General features: G+C 49.9%; 1 protein-coding gene and 1 long non-coding RNA gene across 2 annotated transcripts in view; both read right to left on the bottom strand.

The window, feature by feature from the left end:
- Window positions 1-3,148: 3,148 nt before the first annotated feature.
- Window positions 3,149-26,735, bottom strand: part of LOC116453176 (EMI domain-containing protein 1-like) — a 79,909-nt gene continuing 56,322 nt past the window's right edge. Inside the window, exons 6-10 of the mRNA XM_032128337.1 lie at window positions 13,428-13,453; window positions 12,153-12,262; window positions 12,003-12,064; window positions 3,851-4,112; window positions 3,149-3,300 (exon numbers count right to left, since the gene is read on the bottom strand). Coding sequence (XP_031984228.1) covers window positions 3,149-3,300; window positions 3,851-4,112; window positions 12,003-12,064; window positions 12,153-12,262; window positions 13,428-13,453 — 612 coding nt within the window. The remainder of the gene's footprint in view (window positions 3,301-3,850; window positions 4,113-12,002; window positions 12,065-12,152; window positions 12,263-13,427; window positions 13,454-26,735) is intronic.
- LOC116453050 lies at window positions 6,298-8,760 on the bottom strand. The gene is made up of 2 exons (XR_004243661.1): window positions 8,399-8,760; window positions 6,298-6,367 (listed from the first exon to the last, which is right to left on the bottom strand). It is a non-coding gene; the product is annotated as an uncharacterized LOC116453050 (long non-coding RNA).

Here is a 26,735-nt window from a genome sequence, read left to right as displayed (position 1 = left end):
CAGAGTGGTGATAAATCTGAAATTCTGATTAGGAAGATGCACCCCAGTTTCTGAATACCCCTACAATGACTTTTCTTTCCAAGAAAACAGCCTATCTCCAAGAAAGATGGAGATGTTTATTTTATAATTCCTAATTATAAGATACTGCTTTTTATGTTCAGTATAAAACACAGAAGGACTATTGTTGATATAATAGGATGGTTGGCTTTTTTCCACAATGGTGAAATCTTTCCTAGGAAAAGATAATAGAGATGGCAATTTCAGAACTGTTGCAAAGCAGAAGGGAAGGGTGAGTGCTGAAAGAGGCATTACTTACCCTTTTAATTGATGAGTTTTCCTGTAGCACTTGCCAGCCCAATATCCAGGAAATTCTCATGCAACCATAACTTTCTGCCCAGTGATACCCAGACAAATGTTCTTATTTCAGTGTCACAGGTGAAACCTGAGGAGGGAGGGGTTTGGGTAACACTGGGAACGGACAACAGGAAACAGTTCATTGTCTGAATGCCCTCCAGAGCATCAAGCAAGTGACCAACCCAAGTTTTCATGGCTTGTTTTGGCTAATGGAATTTGTTAATAACTGGTCCATTAGCTGAAATTGTAGAGGGTCAGAACAGAATGGGACAAAGGAGGAGTGGAGAGAGCACTGATCTGAGCAGCTCCATCGCATGCTCTGGAGACCTTTAGTGAGCTGCTTGGACTCTTGGTGCATCTCCAGGTATTAATGGGTTACTTTGAACCTCCCTTGCAAGGGTCTACTGAAATGGAGAGTCTAAGATTGTGAGATTGTTCATGGAAGTATTTGGGAGAATCCAAGATACCTGCAGGAGAAAACCCTCAGAAGTTTGAAAAGCCCAAATCCTCTTTTATCTGTGTATTGGACCTCTTAGTGGTTTTTTTCAGTCCTTTAAATTGGCAGATAAAGACTTGAGTAGAGCTGAGGATCTTGCCTGAAGAAACGAAGTTTTTCAGGAAGCAGGAAAAGGAAAGCTGCTATTTTGCTTCAGAGGAGCTCTTTGCAACCTCAAAGTAAAAGAAGCAGAAATTTTTCATTATGCTGATGCTGGAGAAGAAAAAATACAATCTGTTTTCTTTTTAGAGGAGAAACCCCTTATTAGCTGGTGGCAATAGGAGAAAGAAGAGCCATCATCAGATAAAAGCATAGATAAGACATAAAACCATTAGAGATTCCTAACATTCACATTGGCATCCTGCTCTGGGAGCTCAGAGAGCTGCTCAGACATTAGCTAATTACATTTGGCACAATCATCTCATCTTACATGCAGGCAGACACATTAGGTCTCCTCCTTAGCTAGCATAAAGTTTGGATTTTGGCAGCATGGCTCATGCCCTCCAGCTGAGGACAAGCCCCTTTGTTTCAATTTTTTATATGTAATGAAATTTCACAAACTCTCCCTGCAGTTCCATACAGTGAGGAAGGACCAAGATGAAGGTTCCACCCTCTGTAACCACAGTTAATCCAGGAGCTCCCAAGCTGCTAAATTAAGATTTCTTTTTGTTGGCCACAGGGTAACACAACAGCCCTGACAATGAAACTTGACCCAGATCATGGTGAAATGATCCCAGAAGAACAGCAGAACTGGGGTCCTCAAAACCCATTGAGGGCTGCAAGGAAGTTAAAAGATCAGAAGGAGACCCGATCATGTTCATCGGGCAGAAGCACTGCAACTGATTTCTCTGAGCACCTGATCAGGCCTACAGAGTTTGTGGAGGGAGGTTCTTTGACTGGATTTTGAGACGGAGGAAAAGAAAAGCATGGACAGGGGAAAATATGATTTCTTTACCTGTACATAGGCTAATTTATCACTGCCACATATAGAATGAGAAAAGCAGAAGCACAACAGAACTTTAAGAACTTACTTTTCTTTAATGTCTGTAAGTCAAAGAATCTGTGTTCTTGGTTCTTTTCCCTGAGAAACAATTACCTCTTGATAATGAGGGGGGACAAAATAAGGCCATTAATCAGTAACATATTACACATCAGTGGTCTCTGTGCTCACCTGGCCTTATTTCCCCTTATTGTGGCTGAAGGATCAATAGCATTTGTCCCCAGTGGGCCCTCTGGAAGCTTTGACAGGCAAGGAAGCAGCTCATTAAAATCATCAGCTAAGAAAGTCACTGGGTCACCAATTCCATCATCCAGCAATTGTGACCCACCAGGAAATACACATTTGAGCCCAGACAGGTTCACAAATATCACATATTTATCACTGTCTACAAGTTCAGGGGTGTCATTCTACTGTCTTTCCCTGCAAAGTGATGGCAAGCATATGCTGAGGTAATCAGGGAAAAATATAAAATTTACCTTCAGCTGGAAACCTGGGAAATGCATCTAATGATGTTTGACTTTTCAATACTGACGTTAATAAGGCAATAATTGATCCATAATCAGGAAATAACTACAGAATAAACTCAATGCCAAGAAAACCCCCATCTGAATTACCAAAACTAAAATAATTAATTTAAAAAAAAAGAAAAAAAAAAAGGCTTAAATCTTACAACTACCCTGTGTTTGGGCTATTTTTTATAAAGGAGATCTAAAATGAAGAGAAGATCAAAACAATGCTCTATAGGTACGGAAATCAGCATATCTGTACTGAGTAGATGCTTCTTATACTGTAGGTATTGTTAGAGGAATGTTATAAAACATCAAGACAATACAGAGAGTCTGATCTGGACATGCTGGGTACTAAACCTTTGCCTTTGTAAGGCATGATAACACTAGATATATGTAAAATGCAGAATAAGCTGCAGCCTGTGAGAGATTCCTCTTCATCCCACAGTCAGAGGAACAACTGTGATGAGAACACCAACAATGAGGTGGCATCATTGCCATTTTGGTCAGAGGTACCTGGTTACACTGCACAGAGGTAAACGCTGCAAACGTGCTCTCTTCCCTTCCTTATGTCCTTCCTCACGTGCCAATATCTTCCAGAACTACAAGAGTTCAGCCCAACTTAAGATATTGAGAAGCAGCTGTTGGTTTTTTTCAGTGTTGCTGAAGCAAAACAAAGGTATCTGGATCAGTGACAAATAATAAAACCTGAATAGCTCATGGATACAGCAATCCCCCCTCCAAACTGACAGGAGGCTGAGGTCCCCTCTCTGCAAGGAGAGGGGACACAGCTCAGCCCTGCATTGGGGCACCCCCAAAGTGTTGGGGGGTGACAAAGGAAGGGGGGACACTCTCACCCATCAGCCCCACGGGTCCGGGAAGTCCCATGGGACCCACAATGCTCCTGGTGGCTTCGGTGAAGATATTGGAGAGGAGGGGGTCCCCTGGGGGGAGAATGGAGGGAGGCGTTTGGGGCCAGGCCCCTCGTGGCTCCCAGCATCACCTGGGGACACGGGGGGACCCCATTCCCATCTTCTGCTCTCCCTCGTGTCTTGTCCCCAGTGATGGCAGGAGGACCCCAGCTCTTCCCAGCACCCCACATTGCTGGGACCCCAATGTTGGCAGGGGGCCCCCTGCAGTGCCCAGTGCCCCCCACCTCATCCCTGAACTCCTGGTGGTGTCAGGGGCGCCCGGCTGTGCCCAGTGCCCCACACTTCATCCCTGAACCCCAATATGGCAGGGGGGTCCCCAGTGCTGCCTAGCACCCCACACCTCAACCCTGGGACCCAAGTGATGGCAGGGAGGTCCCCAGTGCTAACCAGCACCCCACACTTCATCCTTGGGACCCCAATGACAACCAGGAGGTCTCCACACCACCCCCAGCCCAGGTGATGCTCAGGCCCCCCAACCTGGCTCTGCCCCAGTCCAGCCCCCAACCCAGCCCCGTTCTTGGGGTCACACTGGGTGGGGATCCCCCACCACAGCCCCCCTTACGAGGCTCAGCCAGTCGGGGAATCACTGGCCCCACAGGGACAGGGGGACCCGGGGGGCCGGGGGACCCAGGTAACCCCTTCTCTCTGGGGAGCCCCCTGGCTCCATCCCGGGCAGGTGGTCCTGGGTGGCCACTGTAACCCTGCCTTACTGTCATCCCTGGGGTGGCCGGGGACCCCCAGAGCTGCCCCTCAGGCCTCCTGCCCAGGGTGCTGCCTTTGGGTGCTGCTGGGGTGAGGGGCTCAGCCACCGCCAGCCGGGCCACCTGGCAAAGACACGGGAGGGTGGGGTGACAGCAGGGTGTCAGGTGGAGTCGCGGGAGACAAGCACTCACGGCATTGTGGTCAGCAAGTCTCGTTTATTGTAATAATCTACACATACTTATAGTACTACTAATTAGCTCATACATATTGCAAAAGCTGAGCTCCTTATTGGTGGGAGCTATTCCATGAGATCACTGTGGTCTTATCTTTTCTCTTCCATATGGTTTCTTTCTGCTAACTTATCTGGACTTACATCCTGTCATTTGTACAACTCCTTGCTCAAGGATTTAGTGTCCTTGCCAAGTCTGCATCTTTACTAAGCCCGCTATGTCATCATGACCTTTGCTTTTTAGCCATTCTTCAGAAAGACTCTCAACACTTCCCCCATTTTCTTTTTGCAATAGTCATATTGACTGACTTCAAAATTAAATTTTTTACACATGACATTATACAGCTAAGCATAAGTAAACCAAGCAAGACAATAATTAGCAATAGCATTAAAGATTTGATCACACTTTTCATCCATCCTTCTAAGCCCATCCACTCTGTAAGTCCTTCTAATCTGAAAAATCCGGAGTCCTTTTTTATCTTTTGGGAGTGTTCAATCAAATTCTTAATTTCGACGTGGATGGACTTAGAATGATCTTCAAGATCCATGCAGCACATTCCTTCAAAGTCTTCACAGCCATGGCCGTGGGCTAAGAGTAAAAAATCTATAGCTGCTCTATTTTGAAGCAGGGCGTGCTGGACTGAACTCAGGTCTTCTGCAAGTTCAGACAACACTCGGCTGGTACCATTTGCTTGTTTAACTATCCAACATGTCAGTTTTTCTAAGTGACGATGGGCTCGTGCCGCAGCTGCACCAGGAACAAAAAGGGAGGTAAAAAGCACTTCTAATTTGCTCCATAACGTGAGGTCATCCTCACAATCAGATGTTATAGTTTCTGCTAAAGACCTCTTCCATCGTATTCGGTGTGTAGCATTAGGATGGTGCTGTGGAAGTGCAAGACTCAGTTGGCCAAAGGTACAGGGCCCGTCTACAGGCTTGGATGGGATACCTGACCAGGCACGATTCCCACAAATTAGGAAAAACCCTCTGGGTAACTTTCGAGGGAAAAACGTTCCAGGGGCTGCAAGAGATCGATTTCTCACGGTAACGTTGCACCATTCTAAGTCCCACTGTGAAGCATTGCCAACAGGATTAATCCAGGTGGGGCTGGATGTATTCATTTGACAGCCCCTAAGGCTGCCCTCTTGGCATAAATTGCGTGAACTATTAATATAGATACAGGCTGTAGCGTTAAGGGAATCAACTAGTTCTTTTTCTTGTGGCTCAGGGCCCACCGGGAGTCTATCATCCCAGATATCATAGTCTAGTAGGCCATGAATAATATTTTTTGTGGAATTCAACGGCCAAATAGGTTTGAACTGCTTCTGGGTCTCGACTACAAAGTTGTGCCATGTATTATCTGTTAAAGGTACTCCAACTAAGCATGTTAAAAATGGAGTACTGGGTGTGGCTAAGGAGGCACAGAATGTTGTGGTGTTTAATTCGCGAGCCAAGGAGACCCAGATATTATCTCTAGGGTCAAACACCTTAGGAGGGTAGGGAAGGTTGTGACCCATTACTGAGCCTGCGATTAGCAGCACGATGCTTAAACCGCCGGCAAACATGATCCCACTTTCTTGGTTCAACTTGCCACTGAATGGGGACCCCGATGTTTAGTTGGCAGGAGGATTGCAAAACTACAGAGTAACTATCTGCTAAGATCTTTTTTGCTAAATGCTGTACTGACCACGCTAATTCTCTTAGTCTCAGATCTTCAAGATTTTCAACTAATTGCAAACTGTCAATGATATTTTTGCCTGTGAGTTGTACTAATGCTCCTTGAGCCGTCTCACGGTGCCAGTGAAAACTGCAAGACTGACACCAAAACCCTTCTGATAGATGTCGCTGGTGGACCCACCACTGTAAATTACAACCTCCGCAAAGCAATCTTACCCACGCCTTATGATCACTACAATTACATGCAAAGCAAGCAGATTGGCAAAAGCGTAAAAAATGTCTCTGCAAATGTGGGAGGAGATAATCCTCTATCTCCTGTTCGGAGTCCACAAGGAAGGTAACGCGAAACTGTTGCTCAACTTCCTGCAGGATTTGTGAGATCTTCCTCTGTACTCTTCTCGCCTTCCTCTGTTGTGGGTTGCTCATCAGTGACAACAGGCTTAGTCCATTTAGCCGGAACCCATAGGGGACCTGTCGGAGTGGACACACATAGATAACCTCTTCCCCAGTACAAGGTTTTTACAGGATCTTGCCAAAGTCCTGTCTTGGGGTCTTTGTAGCGCACCCAAGGCATGGGCGTCAGGGGTTGAGGATAGGTAAAATGAACAATGGCAGGAGGCACTTCTTTTTCACCAAACACACAAAGGTGATTTAGGACAAAAAGGCATTTCTGCAATTTGTAATGCGGGTTGGACAAATCAGGATATTTTTGCAAGTATGTTTTGAGGGTGCCATGTGCCCTCTCTACAATAGCCTGACCTGTGGGCGAGTGGGGAATGCCTGTTTTGTGAGTAATATTCCAATTTTGCATATATCTGTCAAAGCGTGCACTGCTATAAGCAGGGCCATTATCAGTTTTGATTATTAAAGGGACTCCCATAACTGCTATACAGCTATTCAAATGACGTTCGACATGTCTCGCTTGTTCTCCTGTCTGAGCCGTAGCCCATATGAAATGACTGTATGTGTCAATTGACACATGAACATACTTCAAGCGCCCAAAACTGGGGACATGTGTAATGTCCATTTGCCATATTTCATTGGCTTTAAGTCCTCGAGGATTGACTCCTATGCCTAAACCGACCCCAGTATTGTGAAAACTACATAACGGACATGCTTTTATTATGGCGCGTGCGTCACGTAAGGGGATATGGAAATCTCTTACTAATCCTTTTGCATTTTGATGAAACATACTGTGACTTTCTCGAGCCCTAGTATTTTTGGGAACATTCTGACTGAGTGATACGATCTGATCTGCTCTCTCATTGCCCTCTCCTAAGCCTTCTTGCCACTTATGGCTGCGTATATGGAGAATTGCATAAGGGTGAGATCTGTTCCGCAGCGCACGTTTTAGCTGTAATAACAGATCAAAAAGTCGCTGGTTTTTTACTTCCTTGATGACAGCGTCCTCGATTCTAGAAACAATTCCCACAACATAAAGAGAGTCTGAAACGACATTGAGGGGTTCCGAAAAATGAAGGGCAGCCCACAGTACTGCTACAAGTTCTAAGGTTTGTAATGTATCAGTAGGGGTAGCTGCGATCTTATGGTGGCACCATTGTTGATTATAGTGCCAAACAACAGCAGCTGTCCTGGTTCTGCGTCCGGCATCAGTAAAAACTGTCAAGGCATCAGGGATAGGCCCTTGGTGTTGCAGCGGTTTGGATATCCAGGTCCAGCTTCCCAACCAGTTAAGTGATTTTGGAGCTAATGGGCCGGTGCGAACTTCTGCTCCAGAAGAGAGCAATGCTTCAGTGAGTCGTGAGGAGTTGAGTAGGTACCAGTCCAAAGTAGGTTTTTCCATGGGGAGGTTGATAACTGCAGGTTCAAGGCCACTAATTTCCCAGGTGCGTAGACGTCCTTTCTTTAAAAGAGTTGCCAAATTTTCAATCTTTGGAGTGACTGTTTTTCTTTGCTGCAAGGGGGGGCGAGATCCATTCTAGAACGGAGATGTCCCCCGTTTTCTTTTGCTGTGTAATGGCTCCTAAGAGATGTTCTCCACTGTTCCAGACAGTTAAGGATAGGGGGGTGTCGGGGTCTAGACGGTCGACAAAGCCTCTGGAGATGCAGGATGTAATTTGCTGCAAGACTTTAGACTGTTGCGGCGTAAGCGTCACAGGAGTACATGGGTCTGTGCCCTTTAGCAAAGGACATAGCTGTTCCAATAGCATGTTGGGAATTCCTGTAACAGGTTTAAGCCATTGCAGGTCTCCTAGAAGTTTCTGGGCCTCATTTAGGTTTGAAATAGATGCTTGAATATGTAACTTCTGAGGTTTTATTCTCTGAGCGGTAATAGTCCATCCTAGATATTTCCATGGAGCAGAAACTTGTATTTTGTTGGGTGCCACAACAAGGGACCAAGCAGCCAAGGAGGCAACAATAATTTGCATCTGGGCAGGGGTGAAAGGATCCCTTTGAGCAAAGAGAATGTCATCCATGTAGTGATAAATAATGGCATCAGGCATCTGTCTCCGTAAGGGTTGTAAGGCAGCATCAACATACAGTTGGCACAAAGTAGGTGAGTTTTTCATCCCTTGTGGCAATACAGTCCATTCAAATCGCCTGGCTGGTTCTCCTTTATTCAGGGCAGGTAAGGTAAAGGCGAAGCGCTTGGTGTCATCTGGATGCAATGGAATAGTAAAAAAGCAGTCCTTGAGATCTATAATTAAAAGAGGCCAATTTTGGGGCAACATAGCCGGACTGGGGAGACCAGGTTGTAGCGCCCCCATAGATTCCATCTGTTGATTTACTGCACGAAGATCATGTAAAAGGCGAAACGCACCAGACTTCTTGCGTATGACAAAAATAGGAGTATTCCAAGGACTGACGGATGGTTTTAGGTGGCCCTGTTGGAGTTGTTCGGTTACTAAAGCATGGGCTTGTTCTAAATTTTCCCGTTTTAAGGGCCATTGCTTAACCACCGCAGGCTCGTTAGTGGTCCATGTCAGCGGCAACGGGAATGTCCAAGCAATGGCCCCTAGTGTAAATGGTGGTCATTGGTCAGCACGAGGCCTAATTGAGCTAAGACATCTCTGCCCAGCAAACAGTCCACAGTTGTCGGTAGGGGCATGATGGAAACTGTAGCCGGCACTTGTTTGCCATCAACTTCAATGTGGACCAGAGGAGACTTTTGGGCAAGTCTCATGCCTCCGATGCCTGTGACTGCAGTTGTAGCGGGCAACATGGGCCAATTGGAAGGCCATTTTCCAGGGTCGATGACACTAGAGTCAGCTCCTGTGTCAAGAAGGGCTTCCAAGGCGATGGATTCTGCCTGATACAGCAGGAGACAACGTTTTCGTGGGCGGGAGGTGAGATCAATAGTGAGTAAGGTCAGAGATCCAGTAGAGCCAGGACTTGGCTGGCATCTGGGTGCATTACAAGCAGGCGGAATACTTGAAGCCAGATGTGGTAATGGTACTAGTTGTGCTAACTTTTGTCCTGCCGGGATTTTAACGGGAGGATAATCGGTATGCGCTAAAATAAAAATTTCTCCAGTGGAGTCAGCATCAACAAGACCAGTCTCTACTAGGAGTCCCATCGTAATTGCGGATGAACGACCTACGATAAGTCCTCCCATAGCTTGGCCATTAATGCACACAGGTCCGATGACACCAGTGGGGATGAGATGGATTTCTGATGTTAACAACTCGGTATCTACTGAGGCTGCCAGGTCCAGGCCGAGGCTTCCACTTGTTGCTGGGCGGGGACAGGTGGAGGTGCTGGAGCTGCTACTTGTGTCGTCACACGGCCGCTGTTCGCGCAGGGTCGGAGGTTTCCCTGTTTCTTATTGCTATTACGGCATGCATTCGAGTTGTGCGTATTGGATTGACACTTGTTGCACCAAATTCCTGCGGCTGTGCATTCACGACGAGTGTGACCGGGTGTCCCACAGCGATAACACTTCATGGGCCACCTGGAGCTGGGCGGGGACGTGCTGCTGCCGCTTGGAGAGGAGCAAGGGCTGCCATAACCTGATTTTGAGAGCTGATAGCCTGTTCTTTAAGCCCTTCACCTAATTTTTCTAAGGCTTGTGCTAAGAATAGTTGCGAGCCAGTGGGCATGGTCGCAGCTTTTTCTAAAAGTTGCTGGACAGTCCAATCCCCTGGGGTGGAAGTAATAAGGGCACGGGTGGCCTGATTGCCATTTTGTAAAAGGCATTGCTTAAGCAACGGGTCATGCATATGCTCTTGAACCCCAGCTTTTGAAATGGCTTCCATAACTTTGTCAACAAAAGAGCCTAGAGACTCCTCTCTGCCTTGTTTGATGCTCATATACATCGGGATTCCACCTGGGGCTCGGACCTTATCCATTGCTTTCTTAGCAACTGCCATAGCTTCCCGTAGCTTGGCAGGTCCTAGTGCCGCTTGGGCTTCTACTCTCATGTGATCCCCTTCACCCATGAGCTCAGCTACTGTAACACCTGTCAAGGGATCTGCCGCTGGCCTGGGGACAGCAGCAGTAATAGCGGCTTCCTCCCTCCAGCGAGCTTCAAAAAGCAGTCGCTGATGCGGGGTATACATAAGCTTAGTAATGCCTTTAATGTCAGCAGGAAGAAGGGTAAAAGCGTTAAAAATATAATCAAGCATCTGTTTAACTGGTTCACTGGTGACACCGTAATTCCCCACCGTTGCTCTTAGCTGCGCTAACAGCTTCCAATCAAGGTTAGTCACCTGCGCAACATTGCCGCCCCCTTGTGGATTCGGGACAAATAAAACAGGGAACGCCATGCTGTCTTGCGCAGCCGCTAGCATGTCAGAATCACCCTTTTGTAAGCCATCACGAGCAACCGCAGCCCAGAGTTCTCTATGTCCCCTAGCCATGGCCTCTGCGAGGTCAGACTCTGCCCCAGGGACAGGCTCAGGGCTAACAAAGGGGTTTCGCGAACGAGAACAGTCCGGCGGAGACAGGAGAGGCAAGGGCGGTGGAGGAGCAGGCTGCGGCGGCTCCCGGGCCGGCTCGAGCGGCGGGGGGGGGCCGCGGCAGAGCAGGCTGCGGCAAGGAAGGCGTAGGAGGAGTAGGAGGTGGGGGGAGGGGAGGCGCGGAAGGCGACTCAGAGGCAAGAGCCTCAGGCGGGATTTGAACTGTAGCAAAGGTGGGGGGATTAGGTGGGCCAGAGAAAACAGAGGCACTGTGATCGCCGTAATGACGGTTCCGATCCTGAGCAATCTTAATTTTTTCTGCCGCTTTTTTCTCTGCCTGTACCATTAAAAGTTCATTGTGGACAACTCTCCATAGTTTAGAAATCTTTTTAGCTGGCTTATCGTCATCTAAGACAAGATCCCAAAGTTTATCACCATACGCGCGCCACTGAGTTAATTCATGAATGGAGTGGGGGTCAGTGAAAAAACTATAAGAGCGCGCATGCGTTAAAAGAACGGGGAGGTCTTTCTCAAGATCAATTCCTTTAAAATTACGCTTAAGCAAAAAAGTTTTAAAAAGTTCCTGTGCTGCTTGCCTTTCCATACTTACGGTACCGTTGCTAGCTCTCCAGGCTTCGGCAGCACGTATCAGCGAGCCCGCCTGTGCGGTCGCTCGGGCGCGGAGGTGATAGGCACGACGCGGCTGGGTGCTGCGTTTAGCCGTACGCAACCTCTTTCGCCGTCCTTCTAGCTGCAGGACCCGAACCCAACGCAACTCCCCGTCGCATAAGGGCAACTTCTCCTGTTCGGGCGCCAGATGTCGGGTGGAGTCGCGGGAGACAAGCACTCACGGCATTGTGGTCAGCAAGTCTCGTTTATTGTAATAATCTACACATACTTATAGTACTACTAATTAGCTCATACATATTGCAAAAGCTGAGCTCCTTATTGGTGGGAGCTATTCCATGAGATCACTGTGGTCTTATCTTTTCTCTTCCATATGGTTTCTTTCTGCTAACTTATCTGGACTTACATCCTGTCATTTGTACAACTCCTTGCTCAAGGATTTAGTGTCCTTGCCAAGTCTGCATCTTTACTAAGCCCGCTATGTCATCATGACCTTTGCTTTTTAGCCATTCTTCAGAAAGACTCTCAACAGCAGGAGGCACAGGGTGACCCTCCCCCAGGGCTCTGGTGCCCCTCAGGGGGTGCAGGGGGAGGTGGCCAAAACCCAGATTGGAACTTGCCTGCACCTTGAGGGTGGCGAGCCGGGCTGTCAGCTCCCTGACACGGCTGCAGTTCAGGCACCCTGCGGGGAAAATTGGGGGGCACAGGCCGTGGGGTGGGGGGCACCCAGACCTCTGTGCCCACCTCAGCAGGTTTGGAGAGAGACCCACCTGAGAAGGCCGTGGCGTGCAGGAGGGGCCGGCACAGGGCTGAGCTGAGGTGCCTGGTGTCCCACAGGATGAGGAAGGTGTGAGCCTCTGCCGAGGAAAGGGGGGTCAGCCTGAGGATACCCCACTGTGGGGTATCGCCTCCTGTGGGAGACCTTGCTGTCGTACCTCCCTCCAAAACAGTGAGGGATGCAGGGCCCCATCATCACTCTGGGTGAGCCTCAGACCCCCAGTCCCGCCCATAACCCTGAGGTACGATCCCACAAACCCATCCATGGTCTTGAACCTGTGATAAATGAGTGAATGATAAATGTTGTCTTTCGCATATATGATTTTAACATTTATAAGTAATGAAGTACTATGTAGAAATAGTGTTAAAATAAAATATAGTTAAGTAGGAACAAGATTAAGGTAAATTGTAACTTTGAAATAGTTGTAATATGTTGGGAAACGTAGTAATAAACACATGGAAAAAAATGTCTTTTAAGTTGAGAAACTACGGAGCCAGAAACCAGGACATCTTAAAGAAACAAAGAAGATAAACCTCATGCATCCCAGGAAGACTGTTATCTCATCAAAACTCACACCTCCCAAGGAAACTGTCAGCTATAAATTAGGTTGGAGAGTGAGGAGGCACTGGAGGGGGGGATGCCTCAACTCTGTACCGATCCAGAGGATGAAGTCAGCATCATGCTAGTGGAAGGAGGCAGGGACCGGAGAGGGGGGAAAGTTGAGTGAAGTGCAAATTACTTTCTGGGCTTAATGAATATGTAACTGTTTACAAGAGTACTTAAGTTCACAGTAAAATGAATGGAGGCGCGCCTCTGGCAATATTGCTAAGCGCCCCAGCGCTATGATATGCCTTTGTTCTACTAATAAATGTTCAATATTATGCTGCTGAAAATTCAGCTTGTGAATTCATTTTTCTCAAACCAGACCCCCAAAATCCTCCATGACCACACACCAGATCCCCCCAACACACAACCCTCCAAACCCACCCATGGTCCACAACCCCCAAATCTCCCCATGATCATCCCCCCAAACCCAGTCCCAGGCCCCCTAATTTCTCCCCACCCACAGTCCTGAACCCCATCCACCCAAACACCCTCATGGCCCCCCAACCCATTCCGGAGGTGGCTTTGGAGTGGAGGGCACAATCCTGGGGACACTGCCTGCATCCACATGCCATGGTGGGGTCCCAGTACCCTGTCCCCACAGAAGGACCCTGGGGACAGCAGCTTGGGCCCCCCAGCACCGCAGGGAAGGGGTGTCTGGAGCAGAGGTGGCCCCTGGGCCCCCCCACGCTGTCAGTCCTCCCAGGCACGGCCACCACCGTGCTGCAGGGGACAGCCCTAAGTGGGGCCAGATCTGGGGCAGGTGGCCAAGAACACAGGGAGAGGGAGGAGGAGGAGGAGAAAAAAGGGGAGAAAGAGGAGGAGGAAGAAATCCCCCCCTCCCCCAGTGCTGCTCCCATCCACCTGCTTCCAGACCCCCCCATGTCACCGTCTGTCCTGCAGGCCCTCAGTGCCACCCCAAGGTGTCCTCATCCCTGGCTGCCACTCGCTGCCTTCACAGCCCTGGATCCCAGGGAGCTGGGGCCGGGCTGGGACCCACAGCAGGGTCCTGGGGGAGAGGGAGGAGGAGGAGGACAGGGAGGAGGAGGAGGATGTGGTGACAACTGGGACAAAGACCCCCCTGTCAGGAGCTGCAGTGCCCATTCCCCCATCATGGCACAGCCTCGCACCCATTCAGCCACTGCCCACCCAGACCCAGCCACTCTTGGTGGGGGGCCCACACCCCTCTTTTGGGCACTGCCACACTGAGGAATGTCCATCTGTCTATCCACCCACACCCCCTCCATCAGCTGTTTCATTTCCCCACCCTGGGCACATCCCGTTGCCCACCCACCCCTGTCCACCCAAATGTCCATCCACTCCCTGCCTGCCAGGATCTGTCCATCCACGCACAGGGACACCCACCCAGGAAGATCTATCCAGCCACCTGTCCACTCATCCATCCATCCATGGGCAGAGCCAGCCATTTATACATAGGAACATTCACACACTCGCCCACCAAGGGGAGCATCCATCCATCCATCCCTCCATCTATCCATCCACAGGAACGTCCGTCCATCCATCCATCCATCCATCCATCCATCCATCCATCCATCCATCCACAGGTACATCCATCCATCCATCCATCCATCCACAAGGGAACATCCATAATACTGTCCCTGCCCGACTCCATGGGGTCCCGCATGCACCCACAGAAGCACGGGTGGCCTCAGTATTATAGTTGGTAGCAAAGAGTCAAGAAGGGCATTTGTGTGTGTTCTGGCAGGAGCATTTATTGCTTCTACACTGTCGAAGGTAGCAGAGGCAAATACGAACATGATCCTGAGGTTCATAGTTTTGTCCAGGGGCAGGGAAAAGGCAGGACTAGGGAACAGGGACCAATGGAGAAACTCTGGGGGAGTGACGAGGGGTAGAGGCTAACAGCCAACCAGGGAATTCAAACCGGGATAGATTAATTTAACAGAACAAGTATTACTGCAGGCCTGGTTCCTACGGTATATCACCGTGTCCCGCAGCCATAGGGAGGAGGAGGAGAGAAGATCCAGCAGGCAGGAATTGTGCAGCAAGATTGCCTTATTTAATTATTTTACAAACTCTTTTATAGACTTTTTTCTTCATAGTCTAATTGGACAAAGGATCAGCCACCTCTTGGGGGTGATTGGCTAAAATCCTAAAACATCCATTGTCAAAATATTTTTCTATTATACCATAAACAAGACTTTTCAAGGTTGCAGGTGGCTTGGTTGTTTACATTCCCTGCTACCTCTTCTGTGAGAGAGAAAAGTCTCTCACGGACTTAGAAAATAGCAAGAAAATCCTCGCTAACATAATTTTTGTATCTACAATTTCCCCTTTTTGTTTTATAAGATAACAACTCTCCTATTAATCCTAAATAGAAATCTACCTCAGTTATTAATTCTAAATACGTCCTTAAGGCTTTAACTATCTGACTCCATACCAAGAAATTTAAAGTTCAGTCTCTGCTTGTGGAAGGATCATCCCAGTCTCTGCTTGTAGAAGGACCATCTGCCTGATGGTTGACATCCTGGTCATCATCAGAAGAGTCATTAGGCTGATGATCTACATTCTGGTCGCCATTTGGATGGCTGGCGTCCTGGCCATCATTTGGAGGTTGCCTGTTCTGCCTCTGGTGCCGTAGGTCAGGGCGAACGCATTTTGCAGGTAGCCACCGTACCCCAGTATCTGTGGAAACGCAAGCATACCCACGACCCCAAACGATAAGCTCATGTGGGCCTTCCCACTGGTTAGTGAGTAAATTCCGCACCCAGACTTTTGCCCGGGGCAGTTGTCTCTCGCCTGCAGACTGCAATGAGAGAAAATGGTTCAGAATAACAGGATTATTTGAATTTTGTGGTACTGTAAGGTGATTAATTGTATACAAAGCTTTTGCTAGTCGGCTCTGTGGGGTTTCTCCATGCATTCCCCTTTTCTGTTTGTCCAAAACACGCTTCAAGGTGCCATGAGCGCATTCGACAATGGCGTGGCCAGTAGGAGAATGTGGGATACCAGAGGTATGGTCTACACCCCATAGGTGTAAAAACTGCCGCGTCTTCTCCGAGGCATAGGCAGGACCATTATCGGTTTTCACAGAAGCTGGCACGCCCAGGACTGAGAAAGCCAATTTCCAACGGGCAATGACATCACGGCCCTTCTCTCCAGTGTGAGCAGTAGCCCACATAGCCGAGGAGAAAGTGTCAATAGACACGTTCACATATTTCAGCCGACCAAATTCTGGGATGTGAGTTACATCTGTTTGCCTAATCTGCAAGGCTTTTAGCCCTCTGGGGTTTACCCCTGCTGGCAAAGGCGCAGTGAGTCCATGACAGTCAGCACAAGCGCTGACAATGTTGCGCGTCTCGGTTGGCATTAAATGAAACTGCTTCTGCAGGGTATGTGCACTTTGATGGAAGAAACCATGTGATGCCTTGGCTTGTGCAGTTTTGTCAGGCTGAGGCCCTACGCACACAGGGTTGCCCAGCATGTCAGCCCTGGCATTGCCTTCTGTTAGAAACCCTGGTAAATTGGTGTGGCTTCGAATGTGATACAGATGCACTCGAGCTTGAATTGCAGACCACAAGGTTTGCAACAGTGAAAACAGAGCCGCATTGCTCACCTCCTTCAGAAGTGAACAATCTAAGCATTGGGTGATATCTGCTACATAAGCAGAGTCAGTAACCAAATTCAAAGGCTCCTGTGAGAATCGTTGAAAAGCCATGGTAACAGCCCTTAATTCAACTAACTGAGCACAGCCTGACTCGTGTTCCTTCAGCACCTGCCATTCCGATCCCTCCTTCCAGGTAACAATGGCTTTCCCAGTTTTCCCTGAACCATCTGTAAAGACAATGGGTCCTTGCATCAGTACTCGGCTATTTCTTGGCTGCAAGGAAAGCATGGTCGATTTTGCCAACTGCAGTAATTTATGGCTGGGCAGATGGTAAGTGATCTGCCCTGAAAAGTTTTGCAGTGCGCTTTGCAAAGGAGCACTATGGATGAGGCTCCACTCAAGGTATTCCTTTGAGATCGGAATGACAATTACTGCAGGATCCGCAGCCATCAGTTGCAAACACCATTGATGGCATTTGATTATCAGAGAAGCGACCAATTCAAACACTGTGGTCACAGTCCTTTTCAGCTGGTGAGGCAAAAAGACCCATTCTAGGATATGCAAAGGATCAGGCCATTGTGCATTCCACTGGCCAATGATACCTGTAGGATGGAGGTCTGGAATAGTAATGAAAACAGTGATAGCAATGGAGGGATCCACTCGATAAACCTGACGAGCAGAAACAGCCCGTTGGACCTCCTGCAGCGCTTGTCACGCTTCCGGAGTCAACTCCCGAGGTGAATTCAGATCAGGATCCCCTTTTAATGTATTAAAAAGTGGGGAAAGTTGCTTTGCAGTTAGACCTAAATAAGGTCATAACCCATTGATGACACCCAACAGCTTCTGAGCATCATTCAAGGTTTTAATCGAATCCAGGAATTGCACCTCTTGGCGTTGGACAGTTTGGTCCAAAATTTTCACTCCTAAATATTTCCAAGGAGGATGCTGTTGAACTTTCTCTGGAGCTACCTCTAATCCGTAGGCATGCAGAGCAGCGAGCAGCTGAGGCTGTATTCTCAGCAGCTCGTCCTGAGTGGGCGCTGCCACCAGGATATCATCCATGTAATGGTAGCAGCGTGCATCAGGAAACTGCTTGCGAACTCCGGCTAAAGCTTGGGCGACATACCACTGACAGATAATTGGGCTGTTCCTCATCCCTTGATGGAGGACCTTCCACTGGTATCTCTTAGCAGGTTCAGCATTGTTAATGGCAGGCAGAGTAAAGGCAAATTTTGGTTTGTCATCAGGATGCAAAGGAATTGTGAAAAAACAATCCTTTAAATCAATGATCAGGATGTCCCACCCCGTAGGAATCATGGTGGGAGAGGGCATGCCAGGCTGCAATGCCCCCATACCTTCCATTACTGCATTAACTTTCCGGAGGTCCTGCAATAATCTCGATTTCCCTGATTTCTTCTTAATTACGAAAACAGGAGTGTTCCAGGGGCTAGTAGAAGGTTCAAGGTGCCCCTGTTGTAACTGTTCCTGAACCAGGCGATGAAGGGCGTCTAACTTCTCTTTTGGTAGGGGCCACTGCGGCTCAAAGATTGGTGTGTTAGTCAACCACCGCAAAGGCAGTGTAGGATGCTGTGCGCCCTTACACACAGTGACCCCTGCTAAAAATTTGTCCCAATCTGTACGCCCCAAGCTGCCAACACATCCCATCCCCAAAGGTTAAGGGAAGTGGTAGCAACATAAGGCCTAATTGTAGCTGTGTGCCCCTCTGAATCCTTCACCACCACAAGCCGTTCGCTTAAATAGCTCTGTGTAGTTCCTCCTACTCCTGCGATGGCCGATCCCACCGGGGCTAAAGGCCATGAGGGAGGCCATGCAGAGAAAGAAATGACAGTTACATCAGCAGCCATATCAATCAAACCTCGAAGCTGAATCCGGGGTGGTTGGGCGTTCGGCAGGACCAGGGTACATGTCATCTGTGGCCTTTGGTCAGAGACGTCTGCAGTCCAGAAGGCCTGCGGAAGTCCCGTAGATCCCCTGCCGTTATCTTCATGAGTTTGTTGTTCTATCCTGGGGACACAAGACTTAAAAGGCACTAATTTAGCAAGGCAGGTCTTTTCAGGAATAGTTACAGGGGGTTTTTGCATGGAGACTATAGCGCAAATCTGACCTTTAAAGTCAGTGTCAGTAACTCCTGAGTGCACTAAGATTCCTCGATGGGCAACATCAGGTTTTCCCACCAGCATTGCACTGGATCCCTGGGCTCAGGGTCCATATGCATCCAAGGGAACCTTATCAATACCGCTAGAGTCTAAGACGACTGCGGCTGCGGTGTGGACGTCAAACCCGTCTGATCCCTGGGTGCCGTCTCTAGGGCGGCTGGGTAGGCCTGTGCCTGTACCTGTGCCACTCTCTGGGGGAGCTACTGCATCGGAGAGCAATTCCCCCTCCTTGCACCGCGGCGGAACTTTTCCCAACAAAGGCCGACCATCGGCATGAGTCTGGGATCTACAACAGTCCGAGCAATGCCCTGGCCTGCCAACACCTCTTGCACTGGGGGATCGGTGTGTTCTCTTCTCAGCTCGGCTTAGGCCGCTTCCGTTTCTTCACCTGTTTTGGTTGCTTTGGTTCACGACCAGAAGATGCGTGAACAGGCTGCAGGAACGCAGCCAAAGCAGGCCTTTTCTGGTTCCCAGATCCCACCTTAGCACAGGCTTCGACCATGTCTGTTACCTCAGGATCCCCTGGTAAACCATCTATGATTTTTCTGCACTCTTCATTTGCATTATCTCTCACTAACTGCCTTAACAACATCTGCCTTAACCTGTCATCCTCAACCTGCTTCTCGAGAGAAGCAGCGACTTTCTCTACAAAAGAGAGGAATGACTCTGATTTCCCTTGAACTATTTCAGTATATCGCTTTCTAGGCGCAGACAACTCTATGGTTTTCAACAGGGCAGCCATGCCAACCTGTTGAGCTTGCTGCAGGACGCTAGAGGACAAGTTACCCTGTAGGCTGGGATCAGAGAAGGGACCAGTCCCCATCAAAGCATCCATTCCTGCTGTCTGTCTAGGATCAGCAGCAGGGAGCTGCATATTCCCTAATGCAGCCTTGTTGGCCAGCTTTCTCCAGGTTTTCTCAAAAACTGTAAATTGTACAGGTTGAAATAGAATTTGACCTAAGTGTCTGATATCAAATGGAGAAAGCAAATCTGTATTTATCACCCTTATTATCTGCATAACCTCAGCAGAACCTAGCCCATATTGTGCCACCTTGGATTGCAGGTCCTGGGCAACTTTCCAAGCAATTACCTCATACTTGTCATGCTCCCCTGAATCTGGGAGAGCCTTATACACTGGGAAAGTTTGGATCTCCCCTTTTGGGGAAGCACTACCATCTTGAACTTCTGGCAAAGCCTGCGGATGGAGTGTAACAGCTCCCCGGTTACCCCCAGAATCCTCAGATCTATTTGGCATTCCAAGAGTTTCTAATAACCTCCAGTCACCCTCCTCCAATGCTTGCATCTTAACTGACTCTAAGAAGTGATTGTAATGGGTCAGACGCACTGTTACCGTGCAGTCCTGAAAGGTCGAGGGGCGAGACCTGCGCAGTCTTTTCCTTCGCAACACAGCTACAGCTGCCTGACAACCTAGGGCCAGAACCTCATCTGCCTCACTTCCTGACGAGGAATCATCAGGCAAAGGCAACTCTGAGGTGCTGGGAATGAACAGAAATGAACGGAGAGGGGCACTTTGGCTAAGTTCGCTAGAGCCAGAACAGACAGTACAGACTGCAGTTGTCTGCGCTGCAGTTTGGACAGCAGCTTCTTTACAGGGTGCCGTCTTGGCCAGTCCCGACCGAGCCGGTACTAAAGCTGCTGCTGCCGTCTCTGGGGCTGCAGCCGCGCTCGGCGCCGCGCTTGCCTCTTGCACCGCGGCTGCGTTCGTCGCGGTTGCCGCTTCTGCTGCTGTTTCTCATACCCCGGCCGCGCTCGGCGCCGCTGCCCCCGCGGCTGTTTCGCGCTCCCCGGCCTGTTGGGAATTATTAAAGGATCAGGGACATGGATCATTCATAGAATTATGGGATCAATAAAAGAACTGTAGCAAGAGCCTGCAAGCAAAAGGCCTGTGTGAGAAAGACTCTCCATGAGAAAATTCTTGTGTGAGAACCAAGCCTGAGAAACAAAGAGGGAGTTTTGAAACAATGCAGCTGTCCTGATAAGATGTGCTAACCGGGAGAGAAGGGAGGTGAACTTTGAATTCTTTTAATCATAACATAACTGTAGAAGTTTGCCAATGTAAGTCCAATTAGAAGTAGAAATTTGCTTTGATAAGTTTTAAGCCGCTTAAGAGTTAACAAGCTGGTATACTATATAAGTGCTTCTGGATTGTTAATAAACGGAGTTTTGCTCTTATCAACCATATTGGTTTGGACTGCAAGTTTCTCCCCCTGCCAGAGCCGGGCCTCTCTTCTTTTTACACTGGCTGTGCCCGGCGCCGCCGTCTCTGGCCGCGTCTCTGCAGCTGCCGCCGCTTCCGGGTTTTCCCGCAGCAGCGCTGCTTCCAGGTTCGCCTCTGGCCGCACCGTTTCCTGGCTCGGAGCCGCGTCTCCTGCGGGCGGTGCGGGCGGTGCGGGTGACGTGGGCGGTGGTGGCGGTGCGGGCGGTGGTGGCGGTGTGGGCGGTGGTGGCAGTGCAGGCCCCGCACAGCAGGTTTGCTCGGGCATCCGCTGCAGTAGCAAGCAACAGGTCCTCCATCGTTCAGGATAGGTTCGGTAACTCTGTCAGCAAAGGCAGATGCTGTATTAAAAGGTCGATGGCTCCGTTCTGCAACTGCGCAGAACAGTCCAGCGCCAAGGAGGGCAGCGGACCACACCCAGGCAGTCTAGGGGTAGGCATGCTCAGTGCTACGCCGGCTAAAAAGTTAGATCCAGGTGCATACGCAACCAAGCTAGAAGCCACTCTGGGGGTCCAATTTGCTAAACCGCTGATTTGCGGCCCTGGATAAGCCGTGGCCGCCGCCAAGCTGAGCGGTAAGGCAGGCTGTGCGCCCTCCTGCTGCCCCGACCCCCCCGCCTCTGCCGGCGCGGGGTCCCTGGGGGCCACGGAGTCCTGCGATTGTGCAGGATGAGCTGGCGCAGGCTCTGCCTGTGGAGCCGGGGGGGTTTTTCCTAATCCACCATCATTTGCCCCAGAAGCCCAGTCAGCGGGGCCCCCCTCGGACATTCCTCCATCACTCATCACCGAAATAGGCCATCCAGCTCTGCTATCACAGTCAAGGTCTGTCAGCAGAATAAATAATGAACGCCAGGTTTTGTATAATTCTAACGCTGCTGGGTCCCCAGACGGGAGCTCGTGTTGGACAGCACAGCCGAGTTCCTGCCATAAGGCAAAGTCCAGGGCAGTATCTCTGTCCATGGAAATCCCTTTTAAGGTAGCCCAGTCTAATAATTCCCGAACTGAGTTTTCAGGAATGGAGGTGTGCAATATGCTAAACACACCTTTCCAGACCAGTACCACAGTGTCGGTTTGTGAGCTGCTGTTCGCCATTTCTCAGTCCTGTCGGACCTCCCGGTCCCGGAGGGGAAGGGGAACAGCGTACCTCCAGAGAAATTCAGCTTGGCTCACAGCGTGCAGGACACGTCAGAGAGTGCAGATCACATCAGGCAGCACCAAATATTACCGCAGGCCTGGTTCCTACGGTATATCACCGTGTCCCGCAGCCATAGGGAGGAGGAGGAGAAGAGAAGATCCAGCAGGCAGGAATTGTGCAGCAAGATTGATTTATTTAATTATTTTACAAACTCTTTTATAGACTTTTTTCTTCATAGTCTAATTGGACAAAGGACCAGACACCCCTTGGGGGTGATTGGCTAAAATCCTAAACATCCATTGTCAAAATATTTCTCTACTATACCATAAACAAGACTTTTCAAGGTTGCAGGTGGCTTGGTTGTTTACATTCCCTGCTACCTCTTCTGTGAGAGAGAAAAGTCTCTCACAGACTTAGAAAATAGCAAGAAAATCCTCGCTAACAGCATTTTTGTACCTACAGAACAAGCATCTCGGGAGAAGGCCCCTTGGCCACCCCAACACAAAGTGGCTCCTGTGGTACTAGGGGCTCATCTTACTGAGAACTCTCTGTCCCTTGTAATGTATGTCCACCGGCCACCACACAACTCCTCCTTTCTGTATCAAATAAAAAGGCCTCCCCTAGGGATCCCAAAACCCAACGTCCCAAACAACTAAACATACATGAAACAACGATAATGATCAGAAGCACCCACAAGCCAATATCCCAATAAGTCCTAAAATCTTTCAGAGGATTTTCTCTCTGGATGCTGGAATGGGTGCTCTCATGGGTGGAGGTGAGGTTGAAGCAGCAGAGTTCTCTGCCCCAAAGGGGCTGCAGCACAGTCCAAGCATTCACTGTTGGTGGTACCAGGAGCATCCAGAGGGCAGATAGGTGTTGGGTGCTGGGCATCATGGTGGTGAATGCAGGCACAGGTTCTGGCAGTTGCTTCTGTTGGGGTTTCAAACAAAGTTTAAAATTTGCCATTTCAAAGGGCGGGGGGGCTTTCCCTTCCCCTCTCTTTTACTTAAAGGTCTGGGGAAAGGGGAATGGTATATCAGTAACAGGGGTATAGGAACCCACGGCTAGGGAATGCATAACAAGTAGTAAATAAAGAGAGGAGTGCAAGTTAACAGAAACCATCTCAATAGGAGTATTGGGGAGTGTGATTGTGGGAAAGGCGAAACAGAGGGGTGGTGGTAGGGAATACTAACTGTTGGGAAAGCAACAGAAGGGGTAAGATCTGGGGAGACACCACAGGTGTCTTGACTTATCCGTTTGAAGTCTTGTTTGCAGTTCTGGTTACGGGATGGTGTGTCTGTTTCTATGGTGGACATCGGTGCTGTTTGCGTCGTCTCTGTATCCAAGCACCGGCTGTCTGGTCTTTTGCCTGAGCCCTGTTCATCATGGTTGGCGTTGTGTCTGCAGCAATGGTGTTTGCTGGGCTGGTCCAGGGCTTATTTTTCTCTGGCAGTTTCCAGGTATTATCTGTGGTTCTTGGTTTCTTCACTCCAGTCTTTTGTCTTTTACATTCAGCATCAGAATGTGAGAAGTCACTGTTCTGTCACTGGCTGCTGTTCTGCATGCTCCAGCTGCACTTGCCAGCTGGTCAGGTCTACTGCTTCTTCTACAATGTTCTTGCAGCGCTTTGGGAGCAGTCTGAGTCCTACAGCTTGGCCCTTGCTACCCCCCTCTTGTTCTGCTTCTCATGCAGCACAGGGGTGGAATTTGCCAGCAGGGCTGAGGTGAAAGGCACCATGCGGGCGGGGTTTTCGCAGCTGGCAGAGCAGAAAGGCAGCAACTGCGACTTGGCAGCCTCAGGGCATTCGCAGAGCAGCGGCGGGGGGGGGGGGGGGGGGGGAGGGGAAGACGTGGCTCCGGAGTGCCGTGGCAGTGAAGGAACGGCTGGGGTGAGTTGCGGTAGAGCGTTCTCACAGGAGCTGCTTCCAGCCCGCTGCCACAGCAGGGGAAACGACAACAAACTGTCCCTTCAATTCCCATGCCACGTGGGCGGCCAGGGCGAGCCGTGGCAAGTGGCCGCGCGGGGCTCGATCCTGGGCTAGCAACGTGGGCTGGCTTGGGCATGCCCCTGCCTCGGAGGGGGGTGGTAGTCAGGCATGAGCCAGCGGCAGGTCGCTGGTGGGCTCGTTCTTTTCGGCAGCAGCGACGGGGGAGAAAAATGCTGAGCTTGCGCCCCGTCTAAGCTGCCACAGCTGCCTCAGTTTCCTCAGTCTGTGTTCGAAAGGCACTAGATCCCCTCTGTCTCTAGTATCGTCAGGCTGTCTCAAGCCTCTCAGGGAGTCTCCGAATGCTGCTTTTTTCTGCAGCTGTGGCTCGGGGCTTTTTTCAAAGCCCCTGCAGGGCTGCCACAAAAGGTCCAGCCCGGGGCTGTAGCCGCCATTGGAGTTTAGTTCTAGGGCGTCTTCGGGCAGCGACTCTGGAAGCTTTTTCTGAGCTGGGTGCTGGCGCCGCTCTACAGCTTTGGCTTGGGGCTTCTCAAGCCACAGTAGGAACCCACTGGGATCGTGGCGCTGGGGGGACATCGCGGGCTCTGTGGGAGAGTTGTTGCCGCTGCGTTTGCGGCTTCTGCTGGGGCAACTGGGGCCTGAAGCCAGCTCGGCTGGGGCGCAGAGCCGATGCTCAGGGTCAAGCCGAGCCTGGTGGGAGCGACTGGTCCGGCACAGGGCTTGGAGCCGGCAGGTGCGAATGCTTCGCAACTTCTCCTCATGAAGCAGGTACAGGCGCTGTGTTTTTGCAGCAGCACTCGCAGGGCTTTGCGCTCTAGCGTGCATACCCGCAAACTCACTATGGCTGTGCAGCAGAGGGAAGGAAGGCAGGGCAGCACACACAGAGGTGCCGCTGTCCCTGAGCGTCTCGAAGTCTCCCCAGCTGCTACCACCCCCACTCCCAGTCTCTGCCACGTGGGAACGTGAGTTGGGTTGGTTTTCATGGGCAGGGCCATCAGTGGAGGGCACAGGGACACAGGACGGAGAGGCAGGATCCATGATTAGGAAGGGAGTCTCGGCAGAGGGGGAAGGGCCCCATGCAACACGTATCAATGCATGGGAGGGGCCAGGGACAGAAGAGGGACCGCATGCAGGCGAAAAGCCCACCACAGCTTCCACGTATCGTTCGCCATTTTGTTTGAGGGGAATGGAAGCGGGAGAATTAAAAATAAAGGTAGCAGCTGGGTTTGTGGGACTGATTCTGCTGCCACCGCTATCTTGGAGCAAATTTAAAGTAGAGAAAACCGGGGAAGTGGGTACAGGGAAGAAGTTTGGGGTAGAACCCAGGGTGGCCTGGCCAGCACCACCCTGGGCAGGGAACAAAGGAGATAGGGAGACAGCAGGCAGACGGTAGCAAACCTGTACACTCTGGCAGAATCCATCTCCCGGTTTCCCTTGAAGCAGAGCAGAGGGATCAGGGATGCAGGGAGAGGAAAGCAGTAAAGCGTTTTTTAAACTGGGGTTAGCATTTCCCAGTTGTTTCACACGACTATCAACAGCTTTTGTTAGCTTGTAAAGCAAATAACCTTTTCCCAATATAAACAACCATTGCACAAAGGGTTTTAAATACTCAACTAACCACTGCTTAAACAACCACTGAACAAAATGTTTTAAACCTTCCTATGTATAACGAAAATTCTCACGAACAAGGACTCTTAGAATTGGGAGAAAGGCTTCCCGCAGAAGATGAGAAAACTCTGCCCCCATCTCCCTCTCTTCCCAACCCTTGAGATAAAAGGAAATTAACAGAAAAGGATCCAAAATGACCCATAGTACCTCAGATGGTCAAATAAAGGTCTCGAGGGTGGTCCACTGACTTTAGACCAGTCTTCTCTTTCCCTAGAAGGTTGTTCTGCATAGAAGCCCCTGATAGAACTCAGAGGTTTCTTTGGGGCTATGGCTGCTCAAAATGTGACTTAAATCCAGGAAGTACTGGAGACGCTGTTGGGGATGGTCTGAAGCCATCCATGTTGGGTACCATTTAATACCGTCCTGGCCGGCTCTGTGGGGTGCACGCACAAAAGCGCGGGTGAGGTCAGTATTATAGTTGGTAGCAAAGAGTCAAGAAGGGCATTTGTGTGCGTTCCGGCAGGAGCATTTATTGCTTCTAGACTGTCGAAGGTAACAGAGGCAAATACGAACATGATCCCGAGGTTCACAGTTTTGTCCAGGGGCAGGGAAAAGGCAGGACTAGGGAACGGGGACCAGTGGAGAAGCTCTGGGGGAGTGACGAGGGGTAGAGGCTAACAGCCAACCAGGGAATCCAAACTGGGATAGATTAACTTAACAGAACAAGCATCTCGGGAGAAGGCCCCTTGGCCACCCCAACACAAAGTGGCTCCTGTGGTACTAGGGACCCATCTTACTGAGAACTCTCTGTCCCTTGTAATGTATGTTCACCGGCCACCACACATCCATCCGTCCATCCATCCATCCACCCACAGGAATGTCCATCCATCCATCCATCCATCCATTCCGCCTTCCATCCATCCATCTATCCCTCCATCCATCCCTCCTTCCATCCCTCCTTCCATCCATCCATCCATCCATCCGTCCATCCATCCATCTATCCATCAATCCATCCCTCCTTCCATCCCTCCTTCCATCCATCCATCCATCCATCCATCCATCCATCCATCCATCCATCCATCCCTCCTTCCATCCCTCCTTCCATCCATCCATCCATCCATCCATCCATCCATCCATCCATCCATTCCGCCTTCCATCCAGCCATCCCTCCTTCCATCCATCCATCCATCCATCCATCCATCCATCCATCCATCCCACCTTCCATCCATCCATCCATCCATCCATCCATCCATCCATCCATCCATCCATCCCTCCTTCCATCCCT

The sequence above is a fragment of the Corvus moneduloides genome, chromosome 18 (genome assembly GCF_009650955.1).
Source record: "Corvus moneduloides isolate bCorMon1 chromosome 18, bCorMon1.pri, whole genome shotgun sequence".
NCBI classification, from domain to species: Eukaryota; Metazoa; Chordata; class Aves; order Passeriformes; family Corvidae; genus Corvus; species Corvus moneduloides.
The sequence above is the reverse complement of the archived record's forward strand: the minus strand, read 5'-3'. Positions and strand labels throughout refer to the sequence as shown.